The 20,185-nt window shown below is 41.2% G+C and overlaps 1 protein-coding gene across 1 annotated transcript in view; it reads right to left on the bottom strand.

Moving 5' to 3' along the window:
* The window catches only part of LOC122999657 (pleckstrin homology domain interacting protein), a 35,170-nt gene extending 14,985 nt beyond the window's left edge, over positions 1-20,185 (bottom strand). The window contains exons 1-18 of the mRNA XM_044376756.1: positions 19,789-20,185; positions 19,616-19,674; positions 19,501-19,530; positions 19,290-19,349; positions 15,904-16,054; positions 15,598-15,696; positions 15,125-15,285; positions 11,690-11,911; positions 11,003-11,103; positions 10,387-10,457; positions 9,780-9,880; positions 9,255-9,295; positions 8,614-8,712; positions 7,371-7,527; positions 6,066-6,200; positions 4,087-4,215; positions 3,633-3,858; positions 2,713-2,859 (exon numbers count right to left, since the gene is read on the bottom strand). Coding sequence (XP_044232691.1) covers positions 2,713-2,859; positions 3,633-3,858; positions 4,087-4,215; positions 6,066-6,200; positions 7,371-7,527; positions 8,614-8,712; positions 9,255-9,295; positions 9,780-9,880; positions 10,387-10,457; positions 11,003-11,103; positions 11,690-11,911; positions 15,125-15,285; positions 15,598-15,696; positions 15,904-16,054; positions 19,290-19,349; positions 19,501-19,530; positions 19,616-19,674; positions 19,789-19,828 — 2,029 coding nt within the window. The 5' untranslated portion in view covers positions 19,829-20,185. The remainder of the gene's footprint in view (positions 1-2,712; positions 2,860-3,632; positions 3,859-4,086; positions 4,216-6,065; positions 6,201-7,370; positions 7,528-8,613; positions 8,713-9,254; positions 9,296-9,779; positions 9,881-10,386; positions 10,458-11,002; positions 11,104-11,689; positions 11,912-15,124; positions 15,286-15,597; positions 15,697-15,903; positions 16,055-19,289; positions 19,350-19,500; positions 19,531-19,615; positions 19,675-19,788) is intronic.

Genomic DNA, 20,185 nt, shown 5'->3' with positions numbered 1-20,185 from the left:
ATATTGTTCCATTGATTAACATAATAGATGAAGATGAGACGGCTGACACCAGGCTCTTGCATTTGTAGTCCATCATTTAGTAGCATGTCAGTACTTTATAAGCGAAATTGAGTGATTAAACTATCTCAAAATTGATGAAATGAGAATTTGTAGCTTTAAAATAAATGGGAAGAAGGCTGCAACTGACAATTATTGTCATTAGTGATAAATTGCAGATTATTTTCTTGATTAATCAATTGATTGTTGATACAGTTTTGTACAATTTCCTAAAGCCCAAAGTGCTTGCTTTGTTTCAGTCCAGTCCAAAAACCCGAATATATTCAGTTTACTATCACATAAGAGAAAGAAAAGCAGCAAATCCTCACATGAGATGCTGGAAGCAGCAAATGTCAGAAAAAATGGCTTAACTGATTAATTGATAATCAAAATAGCAATAAAAAGACTGATTGTTTTTATTGCATGTCTGGTTGCAGTTTCTTTCTTTTAAATAAAGCCAGCTGCATGCAATTAACTATCATAGTGTATGCTAATGTGTATGTAAGGAGCACTAAAGCCAAGGACACATGGATGATTTTGATCTGTGTTCTCATTAGCTAATGGATAAATGTTAAGGGCCGTCTACACCAACAACCATAACTATAACGATAACTGTAAATACATAGTTTTAAAAATCATTCTGACTCAAGTGGATGGCAGAGTCCAAACCATAACTATAACGACAACGACAGCTGTGAACGATATCGTTGGGGATCACTTTCAGGGTGATTTGATGAACAATAGAAACACTGACAGCCAATCAAAATCCATCCCCTAAACCAGACGGCACGACAAAATCTCCATCTAGCCTGAAATTTCCAGTAAAACACCGAAACCTGCATTTGTCATCTTTCATGACTAACCTTCTCACCACAGACTAACACGCTGTAAATTGGAGCAGAATGACACCCAGGGGTGACTTCTTTAGAAATGTTTGTCTCTCTTTATTACACAATGATGCTGGAACTTTCTTCTCCATTATAATATAAAAGAATAACAATGACTTCAGATCTGTGCTCATACTGTGTGTCCCTGCCACGGCGCAACGTTTGTGCACATTTGCACATCACACTTCAGCATCTGCTACCCTCGGTCGGTGCGGTTCGGTCTGTAAATACTGGAACATCACAGCAACTGGTGTCCCGAAAATACTTCTGAGCGACACATTGAATCAGCCTGTGAACCCCTTCTGATCTTATTTTTTTCTTTCTCTGTGCGACATACAGCAGTAACAAGTCATTAACATCCATTTTCCTAAACTGCCGACACAGCTGGAGCGCCAGCGTGTGCTTGACGCCACTGTTTACAGAACGTTATCATTCATAAGTGTGGATGCTCACATTGTTATTGTTGGTGTTATATTTATAGTTTTTGGTGTGGACGGCCCTTTATTATGAATCCTTCAGGTTTACTGTGTAAATGCTGAAAATGCTTCTTCTATATTATTGGGAATGATGTATTTATATACAGTATTTCATATAAACCATGCATGTTATTATTATCTTTTTCTTAGTTCCACAATATAGTAGCTCTATAAGTATTATGTATTGTGTGGTGTACTTTTCATATCTGGACTAAAGTGGTATCTCAGTTTCTGTTTAAACCTGCTTCAAATATAGTTTAAAAGTTAGGAATAATATTTTTAACTCGATTTAAGTCCCTGTGAAGGAAAATTTCTTTTTAAACACATTAAACATGCTGAACTGTGGAGTTACAGCGTTAAAACTGTTTTTCACCATTTCTGTGTTCAGATTTTTTTGGGCGGGACTGAAATGGCGGCTCTATGACGTAGAGGGGTGATTATTATTATTATTAACATGACCCCCTCAACCCCCCAAACTATATAAACACTAGAGCGCACTTACTCATAGTTACTATTTTTACACCGGGTAGTTTTACAAGCTTTTGGCTTTAACACCGGCTGTGTGACTGTGAGGTCCCCGACCAGAGGGAGAGCACTTACTGGGCAGCACTTCACCAAAAAAGCACGGCGGAGAGGATTTTGGTGACGGCCACGATGAAGCCACTGAGGACTTATCAGTAGAGAAGTGAGTAATGTTAAGTGCATCAAACTCCAGTGAAAAAAACTACAATTTAACATAATGATTGGTGATGGATCACTTGTTCACTAGTCATTTAAGTTACATTTTTACTGACACAAGTCCACATTTACCTACAAAATATGTGCTGAATTAAAACAGCAGCTCCTAAAGTTACTTTATTTTTTAAAATATCATCCAAGTTGCTTGCCTTACACCTACAAACACGGCCTATTTTAAATTGTGTATTTTTATACAGGAAATTGGTATGAGCATTGTTAACTTAGAGGCTGTTGAGTCGACCCGTGCTTTCAGCTCCTTCAGCAGACTCGCCCCCAGCGTTTCAGAGCAGTGAATGCTGCTTGTTTTTCAATGATTTTGAAACCTAATTTTATATATTTGGCAATTTTTTCAATCATTCTAATTCCACATTTTTCTGTGGTGTGACGAACTCAGAACACATATTTATTATTGCTGTACACAGACTTTAAGACATTGAATTGACATCGGGAATGCCCCAAATAAGGTGAAAACAAACACTGCAACTAATTTGCATAGCATGTGAACCAGAATGCATACCACATAAAAGCTGCCCACACAACAATAGTATGACATCACTGTCATCATTTGGTCCTACCTCTGTTGGCTCTGGTGTTAACAGCAGCAGAAGTAGGGGAATCATTAGTGCCTAGTCTTTGGTCCTGTTCCTGCTGCAGTCTCTGGATCATGGTATCCAGAGGACTAGGACCATCCACCGCCTGCTCACTGACCACTTGGTTCAGGCCTGAAACAGACAGGAACGGAGCAAGAGTGAGTGACATAAAAAGTGAAAGAGAAACAATGAGCAACTGTAACAAACAACCTGTATTACAGTCCTAAAGAACACTTCCACAATCTTCACACAGAAAACTGCAGGTACACACGTCTTTATTGCATTTATTTCTATTTAGCAGAGCCAAGCTAAAAATTCCTACACTCTGCACATCACAGTGCTCTACTGCCAACTTCAAAGAGGAACAAAATACGAAGGATTTTTCCCAAAATCCTGCACAGTCACCTCAATACCCAGAATGCTTTTTAAAAGCCGACAACAAGGTGAGGTAAGGTTAACGCTGTTCTATACACCGTGAGGCAAAAACCTCTGAGACTTCATAGTATCCAATTGTCACTTCAGTGATTCCTCTTTATCCTCTTGTCTACCTTACCTATCTCCGCTGTGCACTACTAATGTATTTCATTAACTACTGATGTTTCTGTTTAAATCACTGCAAGGATTTTTTAACTGCCTTATTAATTCTGGTTTTAATTGCTGATGCTACTGTAGTTTCAGTAAAAGCCTCTCATTAAGCACATCTGAGGACAGATAACATTCTTGTCAAGTAACAGGCGATGAGAGCAATATGATCAGCTAGACAGAAGTGTCTTTGATCGGCTTGACAGACGGGCTATGATTAGAGAGAAGACGACAGTGTCACCCCCAGGCAGAGATCTACTCTGAAGTGTACAAGCACCCCGAAGTTTTAACTACAACTCAGGGTCTGCTTTCAGTGTCTGTACCTGAAGAAGTGACCCCCATCTGTGGGATCAGCTGTTCATCCCTGCAGCCCTCCCTGCCAGGCACCAGCCGTTGGTATCTTGGAGGGTGGGGGTTCCCATCTACGTCCACCAAGAAGGGAGGGGGCATTAGGTGTGGCGCCTGCTGAGTTTGCTCATCCAGAACATAGTTGTTGGCATCCCGGATCAGTGGCCGGTAGTCAGTATGGAAGAACATCTGGTCCGCTATCTGAAGCAGAGGTGGAAAGTAATAAGGTATATTATAAGTACATATTAAAGATAATACTTCAATATGTTTTTAATGAGAATTTAATGATTCATTGATGATGTTTAAACCTTTGATCTGAGGAAATGGCACGACAGGGGCATTTGTTATTACTGATAACATTCAATTACGTGTTGTTGGGGGAATTCCAGGTACAAATATTCAAGATGAACCTGTTTGTGGCTGTTTTACCTTGTCATACTTGCTGCTGGAGCCAAAGCCGAAGATGAGCAGGTGTCCATGGGAGTCCGTTGCTGCAAAATGCTGCCCATCTGGACTGCATTTGCAGTCGAACAACGCTCCGTGCCCTTGTCCCTCAATCTGTCAACAGAAAGAGAGATAGAGAGAGAGAGAGAGAGAGAGAGTGGGAGGGGAAATAGGTGTACACTGTAAATCGTAGTATTACATTAGCAAGGGGAATTCCAGACAGTGGTGGTACGGCTCAGTCACAAGATCAAAAGCACTTTTCCATTAGTTGCTGGAATACTTTTAAGAATAAATCTCTATCTAAGATTTTCTTTAAAAAGAAATCAATATAACACAATTATGATTCAACAAACAGAGGGTTTATAAACATCCATGTGTGTTGTATTTTTTTTTAGCATTTTTACAGCATTATTATTTCCAGCAATTCTGATTTTGTTGAAATCCAACTCTATCCGACGTTAGAGAACGCCACCTGCTGAAACTGAAACTTGATCAACAGAAAATCAAAGAAGCAAGACCACAGCTGTTTTGACCATCAGCCAGCTGTTATCTTTTGTTGGTTCTGTGGAAATTTCAACACTCTCACAATAATCCCTTTTCAATCATAATATGAAAACATTTCTTTAGAATTTGTTCCACTTTGTCCCTTATTCTGTGAAGAGACTGAGCATCTGCACTGAACTCACACAGACGAACCTGAAGCTCACTTTAAATCATCTGCTACTTTGGTATATGTGGGACAGGCACATGCTCGCTAGCTAACAAATTCAAATAGTTGGAAGAAGGGCAACAGTAGCACCAGCAATGATGAAGCACAAATATGCAGATTATGTTTATTTAAACTGACAGCCTTATTGTAAAAGGTGTGTTGGATACATGATGCTGTGAGTCCAATATGTTACATGTGAGTAGCAGTGCGACTCAAGTTAATAAACAGCCTGAACTTACAGGCTTTGCTCCATTAAAAATGAGAGAATGAGAGGATTGATACCACTCTCATATCTGTCTGTTAAGTATAAGCCTAAAGTCAGGAGACAGTTTGCTTAGCTTAGCATAAAGACTGGAAACAGGGGGAAACATTTAGCCTGGCTCTTTTTACACTCCTTTTTTTTTTTTTTTGAACAGATTAAACAAAAGTGATATAATGTGTTAATTAGTGAGCATGTTATATCACTTTTGTTTAATCTGTACAAAAACCCACAGTGTAAAAAATTACAACTTGAGGGGGTTACAAGCCGGACTATTTCTTGGCTGGGCACAGTGACTTCTGGGAGGTGACGACAAGACTCCAAGAAAAACCCCCGTAAAAAACCACAACTTGTTGTTTTAACACTTAGATTTTTCTTCAGAAATGGATCTCGTCACACTCTTTTCTGTATTAATCAACACCATTCACTAACTGTGATCAACACAAGTACTGGCCGACCAGCACAGAGTGACTCACTTGTTCTGGAGCCGTGATTAATGCTGTTCCTGGTTACCATAGAGACAAGATCAGGAAATACAACAGTGGCTACAATGATTAACATGCTAGATGAATATGTACGGCAGCATATGCACATGAGTATGGTGTCATGATTTCACTCTATCCTAGGCTCATGTACCCATGACTACGCTAAGTGTATTAAGTGAAAGAGAAAACGTCACAATCGAGGTTAGAAACGTTAGAAAGGGAGAGCTGACAAACGAGAGTGGGTGAGAGGAAAAGAAAGTGAAAGAAAGAGTGACACTTGGAAAAGAGAGGGAAAGAATGTGTGGTGGGGGAAGACGCAGATTGTAAGGAAATAACATCCTAATCAGCGTACCTTTTTGCTGATTCACTGCGTGAGAAAACATTACATCTGCGTGACATGTGAGGGGAAAAATATCAGGATCTGGACACCGTCAGCTAGAGTGCGGACGTGGACACGTGTGGCTGCTAGACAGTGAGTGAGAGAGATAGAAAGCGTAGTCAAGAGTCTCACCATGTTGAAATAGGAGCGGATCTTGACTCCTCTGGCCAAATCCCACACAATACAATTCCCATCATGCCCCGCTGAGAAAAGGATCCTCGGATCGAAGGGGTGCGGCTCCAGGACGAACACCTCATCCTCGTGACCCTGTCATTAAACAACGTGAAAGTCTAAATTAAGACACTCGAAGATATAAATAAAGACAGATTAAAATTTAACAGCGTTTGTGTCTTATTAGATTATACCTGTATTTTTGCATGTTTTAGCCCGTTAACAAATTAGGCATGTTTTGTGTCACATATAGTACCCTCCCTCCCTGTGAGTGTGTTTAAGTGTGCTTGAAGCAAGATTAGTTAGAGAGTAAGCTATCAAAAAGCAACCGTTTAATGCAAGAAACAAAATACAGTTTCTGTTTTTTTCTTTTGGGTTCGTATGCGATGCTTTCTAGGGAAATACCAAACGTCCCATGTTGATGTGTCACTGAATGCAGCACTCAGGAGAATTTTCAACAGTCCCTGCCAGCAACTACATTACCATGTGACAATAAGGTAACAGGTAAGGTAAAAGAAAGAAAAAAAAAAAGACTAAAACATGCAAAACATGAATATTTGCAAAAGGCTGTGACAAACCGTCAAGCTGGTTTGCCATTGTGGGAGACAGATAATATTCTAAGTGTGTCATTTTAGCAGCTTACACATGGATAACAAGAGAATAGAAGTACAACCCTGCATCCAAAACTCTGTACTAACATGCCATTTAGTCCGCTAAAACAGTATGTGTATGTAAATCAATAGTACATGAAGTGCATACTATTTCCAGGGAAATATTAGCACTGCACGCTGCGCCGGCATAAATATCCCACAATGCAAAGCAGTAGTGATGACGATGACAACAACATAACAGCCACTGGCGGACAAGCGACCGGGGCGGCTCTGGCGTAACGTCAATAACCCTTCAATTTAAGTAAAGTTTCCCTTTGCTAGCTGTAATATATTTTTTAAATTAGTTCAGACTTAATGGTTGGCATGGGTTACCATGGTTACGCATCTTCAGCCAGCAAGGAGGCTCTCAGGAAGTGACGTGATAATTACAACTAAAAGATGCGTACTACTGTTCATTCACACAAAAGTATGTTGAATGATAGTACACATAATGAGTATGTAGTGCATTGTATGCAATTTTGGACGCAACGCAAGTTAGACCCTTAATATGTTGTTTACGTGTAATGCACGCTGGCATTTAGAATGTTAAGAGTCCGTTTACGTGTGTGTGTGAGTGTGTACTGGTGTGTGTGTGCTGTGTTTAATCACTACATACCATCAGGACATGGACAAGGTTTCCCGTGGTGGAGTTCCACACCTTCAGCGTCAGATTGTTGGCTGCCGTGATCACCGTGCTGTCGTGACGATCCCACGCTACCATGGTAACCTTCAGCTTGGTCACCTTGTCTTCCAGCGGCGGAGGGTTGTACTTCCTGGAGGGACAGCGGACACGCCGTGATTCACGTTGCTTACAAGCTCGACCCATGAACGCCAATCGCATGTGGATACACTGATGTCACATTTAAATCGATCGAGTTGGTTTATATGCAGAAATTAAATAAAAGACATATTGTAAAACGCCATTAAAAATAGAATGCATCCTCTTTCTAAACTATTGATCGAAAGGGTGAACGACTAATCACCTGTCCTTTGCTGTTATTGAATATTTATCAATTATCCTCAGTCCTTTTTAACACCACTAATGGGCAGCCAGGCCGATTTGACAGCTAGACCTTCTCTCTGTCTCTACAGTTTAAGATAATGACTCACAACAACAGCTGTTACTGTATACACATGTAAAATGTGAAAATCAGCACATCAAAAGCATTTCAACACTTCCTTGTACGATTTCCTGACTTAGACTTTTTGTGCTATTGCAGACTGTCTGGAACCGGTACAGGAACAGTGCTCTGTTTTTCTTTCAAAGTGAATCTTTGCACAGTCATGCAAAGTGGGAGATTTCTATTTAACTAAGTTAGAGCGTTTGGTGTTTTTTGTTTAATGCTCATTTTATTATCTCAAAATGATCGTTTTTATCACAAACACAATTGCAGTTCTGTATAGATATCTTACAATCTGTAGTTATTCTCATAGCTGTCTCATGTTTGTTGTGTTCATTCAGACAATAAAGACTTAACTGGTCTGTCAGTGTCATCTCCATTCATTCGCTGTCTGTGACGCCTGCAGAAAATCTATAATGTGTCTGGGAGCAGTCGGATAATCAATCACTGTGTCGCACTTTATGCCACAGGTGTGAAAGTGTTGTTTTTTTCTTTAATTTAATTATTTATGTGCTGCACATTATAAGATAACTAACCATTCTCTGGATAAGTAAATGCAGATGGAAATAATTGCAAGACAAACGCTTAAAGGTCAATGACTTTTCTATACGATATTGATTTTTTTTTCTCTATGTAGATTGACTATAACCCGCAGGATGACCTCAACCCACAGCTCTGAGCTCTAAGCACAGACATAGCTGGTGAAAAAGACTTTGACCGCCCAACACACACACATACCCGGGTAATTTGGTCTGCATGTCCAGCAGAATGCTCCTCCAGCCCTGAGGCTGCAGCTGCCAAATTCGTGCTGTACCATCCCTGCTGCCGCTCACAAACCTACAAAACACACAGATTTGTGAACACAGATTCATTCAGCTGCTAAACTGTAAATATAACAGTCGGTTCTATTTCAGCTTTCTGCAGTACAACAGTTCCCTTCATCTACACATATCAACGCTAAGTGCTATGTAGCCCCCCCCCCCCCCCCCCCCCCCATCTCCACCTCCTCCACCCCTCCCTCCCTTCTTGCATAGACAGTCTACCTTCTCTTGAGATTACAGTAACCCTGGCGAATTACAGCTGAGCTTGTTTTTCTGCAAACTCCACACAGGCACACACAATTTAACACTCAACGAGTGCGTGATATGTGCAAGTGTATGCCTGGGTGTGTATGTGTGTACGAGAGAACAGATAATAAGTAAAGGTGGTGTTTCTGCTGACACCATCAAGTCACATTACAACACCCAGAGGTTCCATAAAAACAAACAGCATTGCACACACAAAAATAAACCACAGCAACTATGTAGCTCACACACACACACACACACACACACACACACACACACACACACACACACAGACAAAGGATGCAAGCGTACCTGTCACTGCAATGTGAAAATTGGATGCTGTCAACTTTGTCCTGGGTGAGAAAAATGCAGTTTTAAAAGTCAACACAACCCAATGAGTAACAAGCATTTCCTCTGCCAGTCTCACAAATCATGACAATTATATTTTGTTTTATCAATAACTCACATTTTTGACAAAAAAAAAGAGAGAAAAAATCAATACTACTCAAAGTCAATACTTCTAGCGATCTCCAGAGATTTCAACTGCCTTTACAGTCTTTCTCAGCGGATGCAGTTTGCTCAGTTGTCATGGAGAATAATGACGACTCTCTCCATGACAACTGAACAAACTCAATCTGCTGAGGAAGACCACGAGATATGATTAAAAGGTCTGGGATTAGCTAGTGAATGACCCATAAGAATAACCTGTTGATTGCTGTAGATACAACATGTAGTTTTTATAAACATCTATGGAAAAGTACAATGGTACAATTTTAAACATATATTGATATACAATTACTGTTAAACGGTGTGTAAAAAGGCTCCATGTTGACTCACTGTATGTGACTCAAGTTCGGAGATCTTCTCTGGTTGGCCTGAACCAAAGTAGTACACCCTGATGATGTGATCTGTGCTTCCTGTTGCCAGGAACATACCACCTGGACACAACAGGAAACACACACACACACACACACACACATACACATACAGAATTAGGACAGCGTTCGGTCAGTTAGTGAACATAGGCAATTCTTTTAAAAATGTATTGTATCTATTTCCTGCCTCAGGTAAAGTAGTATCCAAAATTCATATATTCCACTAGTGTTTCAAATGTATCATAAATAATATAACAGTTAATATAAACTTCAAGGATCAAACTGCAAATTTGTCCTGTATTTGTACAGGCAAACTTTGCTAACTTTAAAGTAATTAATCAAAAGTTCGAGGTCAATAGCACCTCAAAACAGAAATACACTTTGAACGACTGTGAAGTACGCTTATTCCACATTTACTGACGAGCAGCAGGCTCACTTGAGTGTCTGTCCGCTGCTCTAGCTCTTCAGTTAATCTGTGCTAATTGTGCACTTTTTTTTTCCAGTTCTGTTGCCATTTCCCCTCCGATGGTCTCAAAGCATGCATGAAAATCAAAGCGAGCTGTGTTCACCTGCACTGAAGGAGGAGCAGATCATCTGGACGCCAGGTCTGGAGCGCTCTGTGAATTTACTGGGCCTCTGACTGGACACACACACACACACGAACAGAGATAAATGTTTAACATGAAACACACTGATCCACCGTTCCTGCCTGAATATATTGGTTTGTACGTTTTTTAATAGAGCAGGTTTTACAGCTGAATCCTGCTTCCTTTACACAATGTATTACTTGCAAGTATCTATTTTTGAACATTCAGTATATATAAAACAGTGTGAAATTCAGTCTATTAAGCACTAAAGAAGAGTGGATTGGATATCCACCTCAAACAGGAAGTTGAAACTGATAGTAGCTGTGAAGCAAACTGTGAACGTTGCAACATCCTATTTCCATGCTTAGTTTAGATCAATACAGTACTGAAGAATGATCTGCATGTGGTAAAACTGTATATCTGCATTGTCAACAGAACACACAGCACAATAAAAAAAAACAGTAAACTCTAATTTCCACCATGTAACAAACACAAATATGACAATGACATTTTAGCCAAATGCTTGACAAATATGTTAATGCAGGAAGGTGTGAATGGCACTTGTGCGGCTGAGACTTTAATGTACTATGTCTCTCACCCAAACTTGAGCGTGCGTGCGTCCCACTGCCAGAAACAGATGGTGCCGTCAGCTCCGGTGGAGGACAGGTAGCGCTTGGAGCCGCAACAAAGAGGAGAAAACTGCAAATACAACCGATTAGAGGTTACAGCTGAGTATAATGAACGGTCACAAATGACAATTAACCCAAATAAATAGCATCCAGGGAAAGATAAGAGATCAGGATAAAAACTTAAAAATACATAGATACACCAGTAAACAATCACATAATTCAAAGTTTAAGAACAAATCTTGCTGCTTGAGACATCAAGTCCATTATGCACACTTCTGATTGTAAAATCAAGCCTGCAGAGGAAGCCAATACTGACATTTTATTAGATACTGGACATCAGCCAGTCATCCATATTTGGAGGTTTCTCCGTGACCTCTACTCTACTCTACTTAACAAGTAAAACCTACAGTGGATTGCAGTGCAGTGTCAGTGTCTCATGGTTTAAATGTTCTTTTAGTGACTCTCTTATCCTCTAAAGAACAGACTTCTAGAACAGATTATGCTTTTTATTTTTGATTAAATGTGGAATATTATGTGTTGACTTTACTCTATAAGAGCTGCTTGAACTATGCAACCTCCCACTGTCATACTCTAACTCTATTAAACATATAGAATTAAGTTTTTATGTACTATTACAGACAGGTACATCAACAAACCTGTAGTGAGGTGATGGAAGCTGCGTGTCCCTCCAGGACGGCCAAAGGGGCGCACGTCTGCAAGCACCACACTCTGATGGTCTTGTCACAGGAACCGGCAGCGATCATTGTGTTCTCGTAGCTGACGGCCATGTCGGAGATCTCAGCAGCGTGGCCGCGCAGCGTCGCCAGCAGACGCCCGTCATCTGTTCCCCAGATCTTCACGAGGCAGTCATCCGAGCCCTGGGAAAAGCGAGAAAACGCAGTCAATATGGCTATCAGACATGAGTGAAGACGAGTATTTTAGATAGTTTGAGAAGTGGCGTGTCTGCTTCAAAGGCACACTTCTAGTAAGACAAATTAAATATGTCGACTTCAAAAAGACTTTAAAAAATATATCTGGGCACGCTGCAGCCTAAGACTGTCAGCAGATTGGCAAACTTGGAACGCAAACAGAAAAGGGAATGAAGCTCTTAAGATGCAAAAATAGAGGTGATTAATCTGCAGTGTGAGAAAAAGTGACAACGGATATTTCCGAGCACTCCATCGTCATCTGCACAAGTGCTGTACTGCAACTTTTATAAACAACTCCAGATTATCTCAGTCAGATTAAGGACCAAATAAGAGTGAGCAAACCAAATGACCTCTTATCTAATCTTACAACAGTATATGTTAATCTAACTGTCAGGTTTAGGTCAGAACAATAAGCTTTGAAAAAGTCCTTCAATTTTCTTTTCTTTTGTAGTGTTTGTGTATCCTGTAGGCTGCGATATGTTAGGTATTCAGAAGATCAGGTTCCTGCAATTATGTAAATGCTTCCTGAAACTATTACCTCCATTTGGTTATTCACAATGATGGGGTTAAAGTATGCAACTAAGTAAAATTAGTGTCTTTCAGCGTGGCATTTAAGCACAAAGCCATACAAACAAACCCACTGGGTAACGCGCTAACCCAAACACTTCAGGTCTGAGATGACACGAGATTTTTCACACTACAGTGAGAGAGATAAGACCGGCCTGCTCTGTGAGTCCTCTTTGCTCCAGCTGAAATTAAGTAGAACCGCACTGAAGAAGAAGTAATCTCAAAGTGTATTGGCTGAGGCTTCGGTAAGACCTCACTGAGATGTCTTATTCTCACAGAAACTGTTGGCAGGAGAAGCTTTCTTAGTAGCAGGTATTAAATTAAGGGAAAAAACGATGTGAGCAAAGCAAGGAAAACAAAAGCAACGCGACGAAAACGGTCATGTACGCTTAAAAACTGATAAAATACGAAGTCAAACCTATGAGATGTTCTCTCTCAAAGCAGTTCACTACACAGTCTTTAGTCTCTGGATTTAAAATGCATGATCAAGACCTTCAATCAAGACATCAGAAAAGCCTCCGGGGACCCAGCTGAGAATTTCTGGCTGTAATCCAGCTCATGAGGGGTTAAAGGGTTTGTGATTCAACATGTTGCCAGACCCATCTGTGCCTTGATTAAGATCTCAGAATCATTTTTTAAAACCAACAGGTTACCAGTGTCGAGATGCAAAAAAACGCAGCGTGATGTGATTTAATGTTTGTTCCAAAAATAACTTTGGTTTGGGTATTTTTTTTTACAAGCTGGGAATAAAGGAGAGACTGCAGAATGTACCGTTTTAGTTAGTTGTAGATCATGCTAAGACATCCAGGCGTTTATATCTGCCAAACATTTTATAAGACAGGCCACGCTATCAGCATCAGCATAGATTTTTAGAGGAAATGTGAGATGAAAACACCGATCCCACCTCCTTTGAAAAATCATAATCAGTCTCTCCATCACCAGATAGAACAGAGTCTGACTGTAGCTGTTATTCTGTGTGGACTGATCAAAACAGCGAGCGTTCCTTAAGTGATTTAGAAAAAAGCCCAAGGACAAATTATAGCTGTGACAAGATGGACGAAGAAAAAAACGAATATGTCCGAAGGAGAGCTGGGCTAGAAATAAAGGTTCAGGGTTTTTGGAAAAGCTACTCGACACAAACTTTTGCTACAAATGAGAAGTATTATTATCCACAGTTACAGACGCAAACAATCCAATCTGATCAATCTAATCTGTCCTTTTCAGCGGCTGTGATAATGAGCCCCCCCAACTATTTCTAAAGCTATATTACACAAATCAATATGGCTGTTCAGCAATCAATTGTTTCACCAAACCTACGTGCACTTGGCTCATTGATCATAAACGATCACAGCGTACCGGCTTCATCGCAATAAAAATAAAAAAAATCAGTAATCAATTGATCTGCCTGCCACTGCAGCAAAGCCTCAATAACAAGACTTGTGCATGAAGTGATCCAAAAATAAAAAAAATATATAAATAAAAATGATCTTGTGATGAAAGGAGACGGAGAGAGAGAGAGAGAGAGAGAGAGGGAGAGAGAGAGAGAAACGAACATAGAGAAAAAGGGAGAAGGAGAAAGGGAGCGAGACCAAGAATGAATTTTAATTCTGGCACTTAGCCAGCGCCTCAGAGGAAACATTTTCTCCAGTTATGATGAGAAATAGCAAGGGGGGGGGGGTGTGGTGTGGTGGGGGGGTTGAGAGAGAGAGATAGAGAAAGGAACAAAGGAGGGGCAGCACAAGATGAGGGACGGGGGGGGGGGGAGAAAAAGAAGGAGAGAGAGAGAGAGAGCAGGGAGGGTAAGAACGGTGGAAAGAGAGATAACAAGAAAAGAGAGACCGAGAGAGTCAATCTAGCCCCCCCCCCCCTCCGCCCCCCCTCCCTCTCAGCAGACAGCCATTTTTAGAGATTTAAGAAGTGAAAGCTGAAAATGGTGTATAGCAGCAGGCAATGTTTGACTCAAGGATCCAAACAGAAGGGCAGCAACATTAAATCAACACTATCTCAATTGTTCATTCAATATTTAACTCTCTAAAACAACCATAAGGAAAAGGAAGTTAACAAAGCACATATATATATATATATATATACACACACACAAGGGGCATCCAGAGGGCAAAGGTCAACTTCCTCTTTGACCCCGGAAATTCCTTGTTTCATTTCTTTTAAAGCAAAAGTATTCTCCTGAAGTTGTGTGAATTTTCTCCCGTGAAGGGTGAATTGGACTGTGAGTCATTCAGTAAAGGAATCCCCTCACGGTAAGGTAAACAGTAATTACCTCTTAACAGAGCTGTTACAACAGTGAATACAGATGCTTGGTCATCTTGGTAAGCAAAAGACAGCTTGTAAGCATCAAACATACAAAGCGTACAAGGGGGTGACTCTAAACAAACAACACAGCGCAACAAATGTCACTGAAATCACTTTCAGCAGGCTCCTTAAATAGCAGAACACACACACACACAGATGCATCCCAGCTCTGCTCCAATTATGTCACACACACACACACAGACTGCGTGACACGAGCTGAGCTCACGCCACGAAACCACACACACATATGCCACACACATGCGCGCAGAGAGTTCATGGCCTTACGGTAAAGATGCGTCGGCCCGTCCTGTCGAATGTGACGCAGTACACGGACGACAGGTGTCCCAAGATCCTCTTGTGCATCTTCATGTGCTGGTACACGGCCGTGGGCACCAGCTGCCTGAGACGGTAGGAGCCGTTCAGTCGACGGCCGTAGCTCGTCTCCACTGGATGGTGAGAGAGGTTATACACCGGGTGAGGGCATCATCATGATATCGGAGAGAGAGAGGAGCTGATCAATGAAATCTCACCGATTTAATAAAACATTGCAAAGAAAAGAAAATAGCCCACAACTGTTTTCATCTACTGTGTGATTCTGAGGCAAATCAATAATAACACTGCTGTCAAATGCTGCTGGCAGTGAAGACCTTGGCAAACATACGGTGTAGTATGTAAGAACTGACTCATCAAGGCACAAACAAGGAGTAAAAATGACTGAATGTTTGTTTTTCTTTTGTAAAATTTAACTTTTTCTTTACCGATATTAGGTGGGCTCCCATAGATGATTGGTGGCTCCGGTGGTCGTCCACAGTGAAGCGCAGCCAGCGCCGAGCCCTTCCACACAACATGCTTGCAACCTGGAGAAAGAGTAACACAAAAGAGCGGATACACACATTATATACAGACTCTATTATGGCTCGTTCTGTATGCGTGCACACCTCTTCTCACGTAAGTACAACATGAGGTCACAAACAAGCAGAGAGGTACAATAGACTGTGCCTGAGGGTGTGTGTGTGTGTGTGTGTACATTAAAGAAGCTCATGTGCACACGTGTAGCCACTCACTCTTGCCGGTACGGAGGAGATTCTGCCTGCCGGCCCCCAGCAGGCTGGTGAGTCCAGGCACACTGGCAGGGACCTCCCTCTCCAGCAGCGGACAAACTCTGGAGCAGACCTGCAGCAGGTGGTCTGGACTGATGTGTCGGTAGAGCTTCACCTGAATACAAAGACATTCACACTTAGTTTCTATTCAGGCTGGTAAATAAACACAAAAACGCCAGTCAAGTGAGGTGAAGGTTGGGACAAAAAAAAGAAACTAAAAGAAACTTGCTCTACTCATTTTGTTGCCAAATGATTCATGTGTTACCACGTTAATCTGATTACACCAAAACTGAAAATCTTAAGATCTTTTAGACACTTTGGGAGATTAACAAAAAAAAACATTTTCAGTAGGTCCTGCTCAATTAAAAATAAAACAATGGCTGGCAAATTTTTTTTTTTAAAAAAAGGAATGATTAAGAATTTACAAGCAACTGCAGCCTGTAGACAAAAACATCTTTTTTCAAACTCTTATGCACACAAAAAAGTATTTTCAGCAGATTTTGTAGAAGCAAAAAAAAACAAGACCACCATCCCAAATGCCTGTTAGTTTGCTGAGTGCTGAAGAATTTCAAAAAGGAATGGTGAATAAATAGAAATGTATCAATGACTACTCTCTGTAGGTTTAAAAGATTTGAAATAAAAAACTAAACAAACTGGGTTAACAATGAAAAAATAAATAAAACGTTGGCCTACTTTTTATCGCTCTAAAAAGGCCAAATTAACCATTTTAAATACTGTACATAATGAGCCGTCTGACAAAATGATTTATTATTATATATCACAACATTTAAAAAAAAAAGGTCAAATATAACATCTGCAACAAAATGAACACCAAAATTTGATCTCTTTTGTCTTTAAGATGCATGTGGATACTGTTTACAGCAGCATAGTACACCAGCCGTGAAGGGGGTTGGGGGGGGGGCGTGGCATGCAACACAAATGGTGAGACACACTGAAACCCACACTGTTATAAACACAGCGTGTCCCCTCAGTCCACTGACACATGGGGACACTGCTACATGGCCTACTTCTGAAGAAACACGTGAATGACTGAAATACTAACAATACTCTACAGGATGACAGATGAATATGCAGCATGCAACACTGTGGTGTTTATTTCAGGATTGCGGGATCATTTTAAATGTATTAATTTAAATCAGACATGCAGTAATCAGCTTTGTTACAGACACATCTGATTTAAATATCTGAACGGGGTCAAATAAGCTTGAAATTATTCCACTCACACACACGCGCAAACACACACAAACACACACATTATCTCCATTCCTTTATGTGAGCAACACTGACACTAACACTTATTCTCTGTCTCTGTGAAACACACACACACACACACACACACACACACACACACACACACACAATTAATGACCCCTTAATTGCTTTCAACATCGTTGCTGGTTCAGAGACGTGATCAGTGTTTCTAAGCACATATCAGTGCCCGAACCCCTCTCAGGTACACGCAGAGCTACGAATAACACACACACACACACACACACACACACACACACACACACAAATGAATTGATATGTAATAACAATTTGCTCCATTTTACTTGCATCTGAACGGTAGAGGATAACACTCCCCCCACGCTCACAACAGCAGCACCAGAGAGCACATGGTCTTACACACATGACTGCAAGTAACCTTCTGCACAGTTATCACCTTACATGTCAATGAAAGGTTCAAAATAAATCAATAAATATATATTACAGTTAAAATGTTATGTTACACGACATAGGATTCTATTAATTTGTATAATATGCCAAGTTGACATTTTCTCATCATTAATGTTCAAAATTAAAAATGAAAGTGTGTAAATATGGTTATAATGACAGTATGTTTCTATTTTCATTCAAAAAGAGGCCCATGTTTAAGTGTTTTGTGCTCCTGATCAATTTTAAACGCAAACAGGAAGTAATCCTATATCTAATTAAACCGCCTTAATTAATTAGCCACAATTAATCGTGCTAATTATTACAATATCATAAGAAGTCAGCGTTGATTCCTCCTAACTGCCCAACCCCCTCATCTACAAACCCAGACCGTTCACAACCTCGGACAAAACAAATCCAACAGTGATCCGGCTCCTCATGCCTTAAAACACCATGTTTCCATTTGGTCTAATAATTAAAGTAAAAAAAAACAAACCCTCCGCAGTATTTTTTTTTAATAGAGGAAATTATGCACAATAGACAGGAGGCAGGCTGAACGACTGGGGATGGGAGGAGGAGGAGGAACGGAGAGCCAGAGTGAGCCAAGCAGGAAGGGAGAAAAAAAACACACACACACACACACACACACACACACACAGGCAGGCAGGCAGAAAGACACTGTCAATAATTTCTTAAACCGTATACATTTACACTCCCCCTTCTCTTGGATCTACACTTCATGCGATCTGGTGTTGGATGTTCAACTGCCTGCCTGTACGCACGAGACAGGAGAAATCCACAAAAATGTAGGTCCTCGGGTAGATTAAACAGGCCGTGGGTCGTTATATTTGTAATAATCGCTAATATAAACTTAAACAACAGCAAAAGATTCGGGTTGTACACTTTCAGCAAGCTGCTAAAGAAATAAAATTTATAAGCCATGATTAATTCTCTCCACGCCCCCATGCGTAAACGGCGCTTTCAGGCGAGTCCTGTTTGTTTACATGACAATTAGCACGTCAATTAATAGAGCGATTATAAGATATCAGCTCAACGTTACCTCGCATCTTCACATAAAGTCATCACCCTCTTCTCTTCCATCCGAGCTGCTGCACCACAATCCTCCACAAAAAAAAAAAAACTGCTCTCCAAAAAAATGACTCCACAGCACCAAGGCAGCAGCTTCCCCCTCTTCAAATGGGAGCTGTAACTCCAGCTTTACTGAATATACTGTTTATAATCTCCTCCAAAAAAAAAGAAGTCCTGTTTTCCCAACTCTTGCCCCCCTGCGTGTTTTCAAACATGCACACAAATTATGGTTCTTTGCAGGACAAGAGCGCCTCCATCTCTCTCGGGCTTGTGGCGCAGGGAGTCCCTCCTCCGGATCCTGGCGCTCCTACACCACAACACTCATGACGTATCAACATTTCACACACATTTTTCCAACAACTATTAGGACCTTTTGGCCATGCATGGCACCAAACTCGCACACCACGGTGCACAGGAGACTGGGACCCGACCCCATGGTGTCCCCAAAACGGCCCCTATCTGCACCCAGCTCGCCCTGCAAAGTCCTTTACAGTTTTTTTCTTCACCACCTGATTTAAAAATTGCGGGAAATTCAATTTTTATTTTGCTCTCTAAAAACTTTTTCCTCACTTATAGAGCTCCCTTACCAAATTGTCGTACGTCCCGGGGTGTTCCTGCCCTGTCCAGTCCAGCCTTCTGGGTAGCAGCTGAGATGGAAAAATAGTGTCGAGTGTGATCATCCAGTTCATAAATGTATCGAGTGGTGTTTTAAAACAAAAACGAATAAATCAGAGTAAAAGCAACACCACAAAGTACAGTGCAGAGAGAAGCATCTCTCTCGTACTGCTGACTGCTTACCTCCTTCTCCTCCACCTCCCTTATCAGGGTCTGAAAATAGCATAAAAATACAAAATTACACCCCATGACAATTTCGGACATATTATAAATTCTCCTAAAATGCAAAAACACCAACCTCGGCTGCTTTTTGACACGGTCCAGCTTCTAGAAATCGGGCTATTAGGAAGTACAGTTCTGGTATGGTTGGAGGGGGAGAAGAGGACGGGAGCTGCGTTAGAAGAGGGCACCGAGGAAATTGGGGGGATATTACAACAACCATGACATATTTTGCCGATCTCCTTTACTCACCAGAAGTCAACTGCGCGATGTGTGTACTGTCTGAAGCCATTTTGGTGTTGTTTGCCAGGGCAGCGCCAGAGCCTGTGTGGTGGGTCTAGGTGGCTGCCCTGTAGCTGTCACTGTTTATCCACCAGGAAGAGGCTGCCTCCATTCAGCTTCGCTCACAAGAAAAAAGTCCCGGCTGCGTCTAGTGCTCCTCCGCGCAGCGACAACTAGTGCGCACTGAGCTGTTTGCCCCGCAAAAAACGTCCTTCCTCCCGCGAAGAACAAACCGCCAAGCTATCCTAAGGTCGGCTACCCTTCCGGGTGAATTTTAGCGGCGCTCGGTCGCTTGTAGAGGGGTGTTTTGTGAAATCCCCCTCCCCCTCAACGGAAAAAAGCGCAAGCCCTCTGCGGAAGAATACGT

This window comes from Thunnus albacares, chromosome 16, assembly GCF_914725855.1.
Source record: "Thunnus albacares chromosome 16, fThuAlb1.1, whole genome shotgun sequence".
Classification (NCBI taxonomy): Eukaryota; Metazoa; Chordata; class Actinopteri; order Scombriformes; family Scombridae; genus Thunnus; species Thunnus albacares.
The sequence above is the reverse complement of the archived record's forward strand: the minus strand, read 5'-3'. Positions and strand labels throughout refer to the sequence as shown.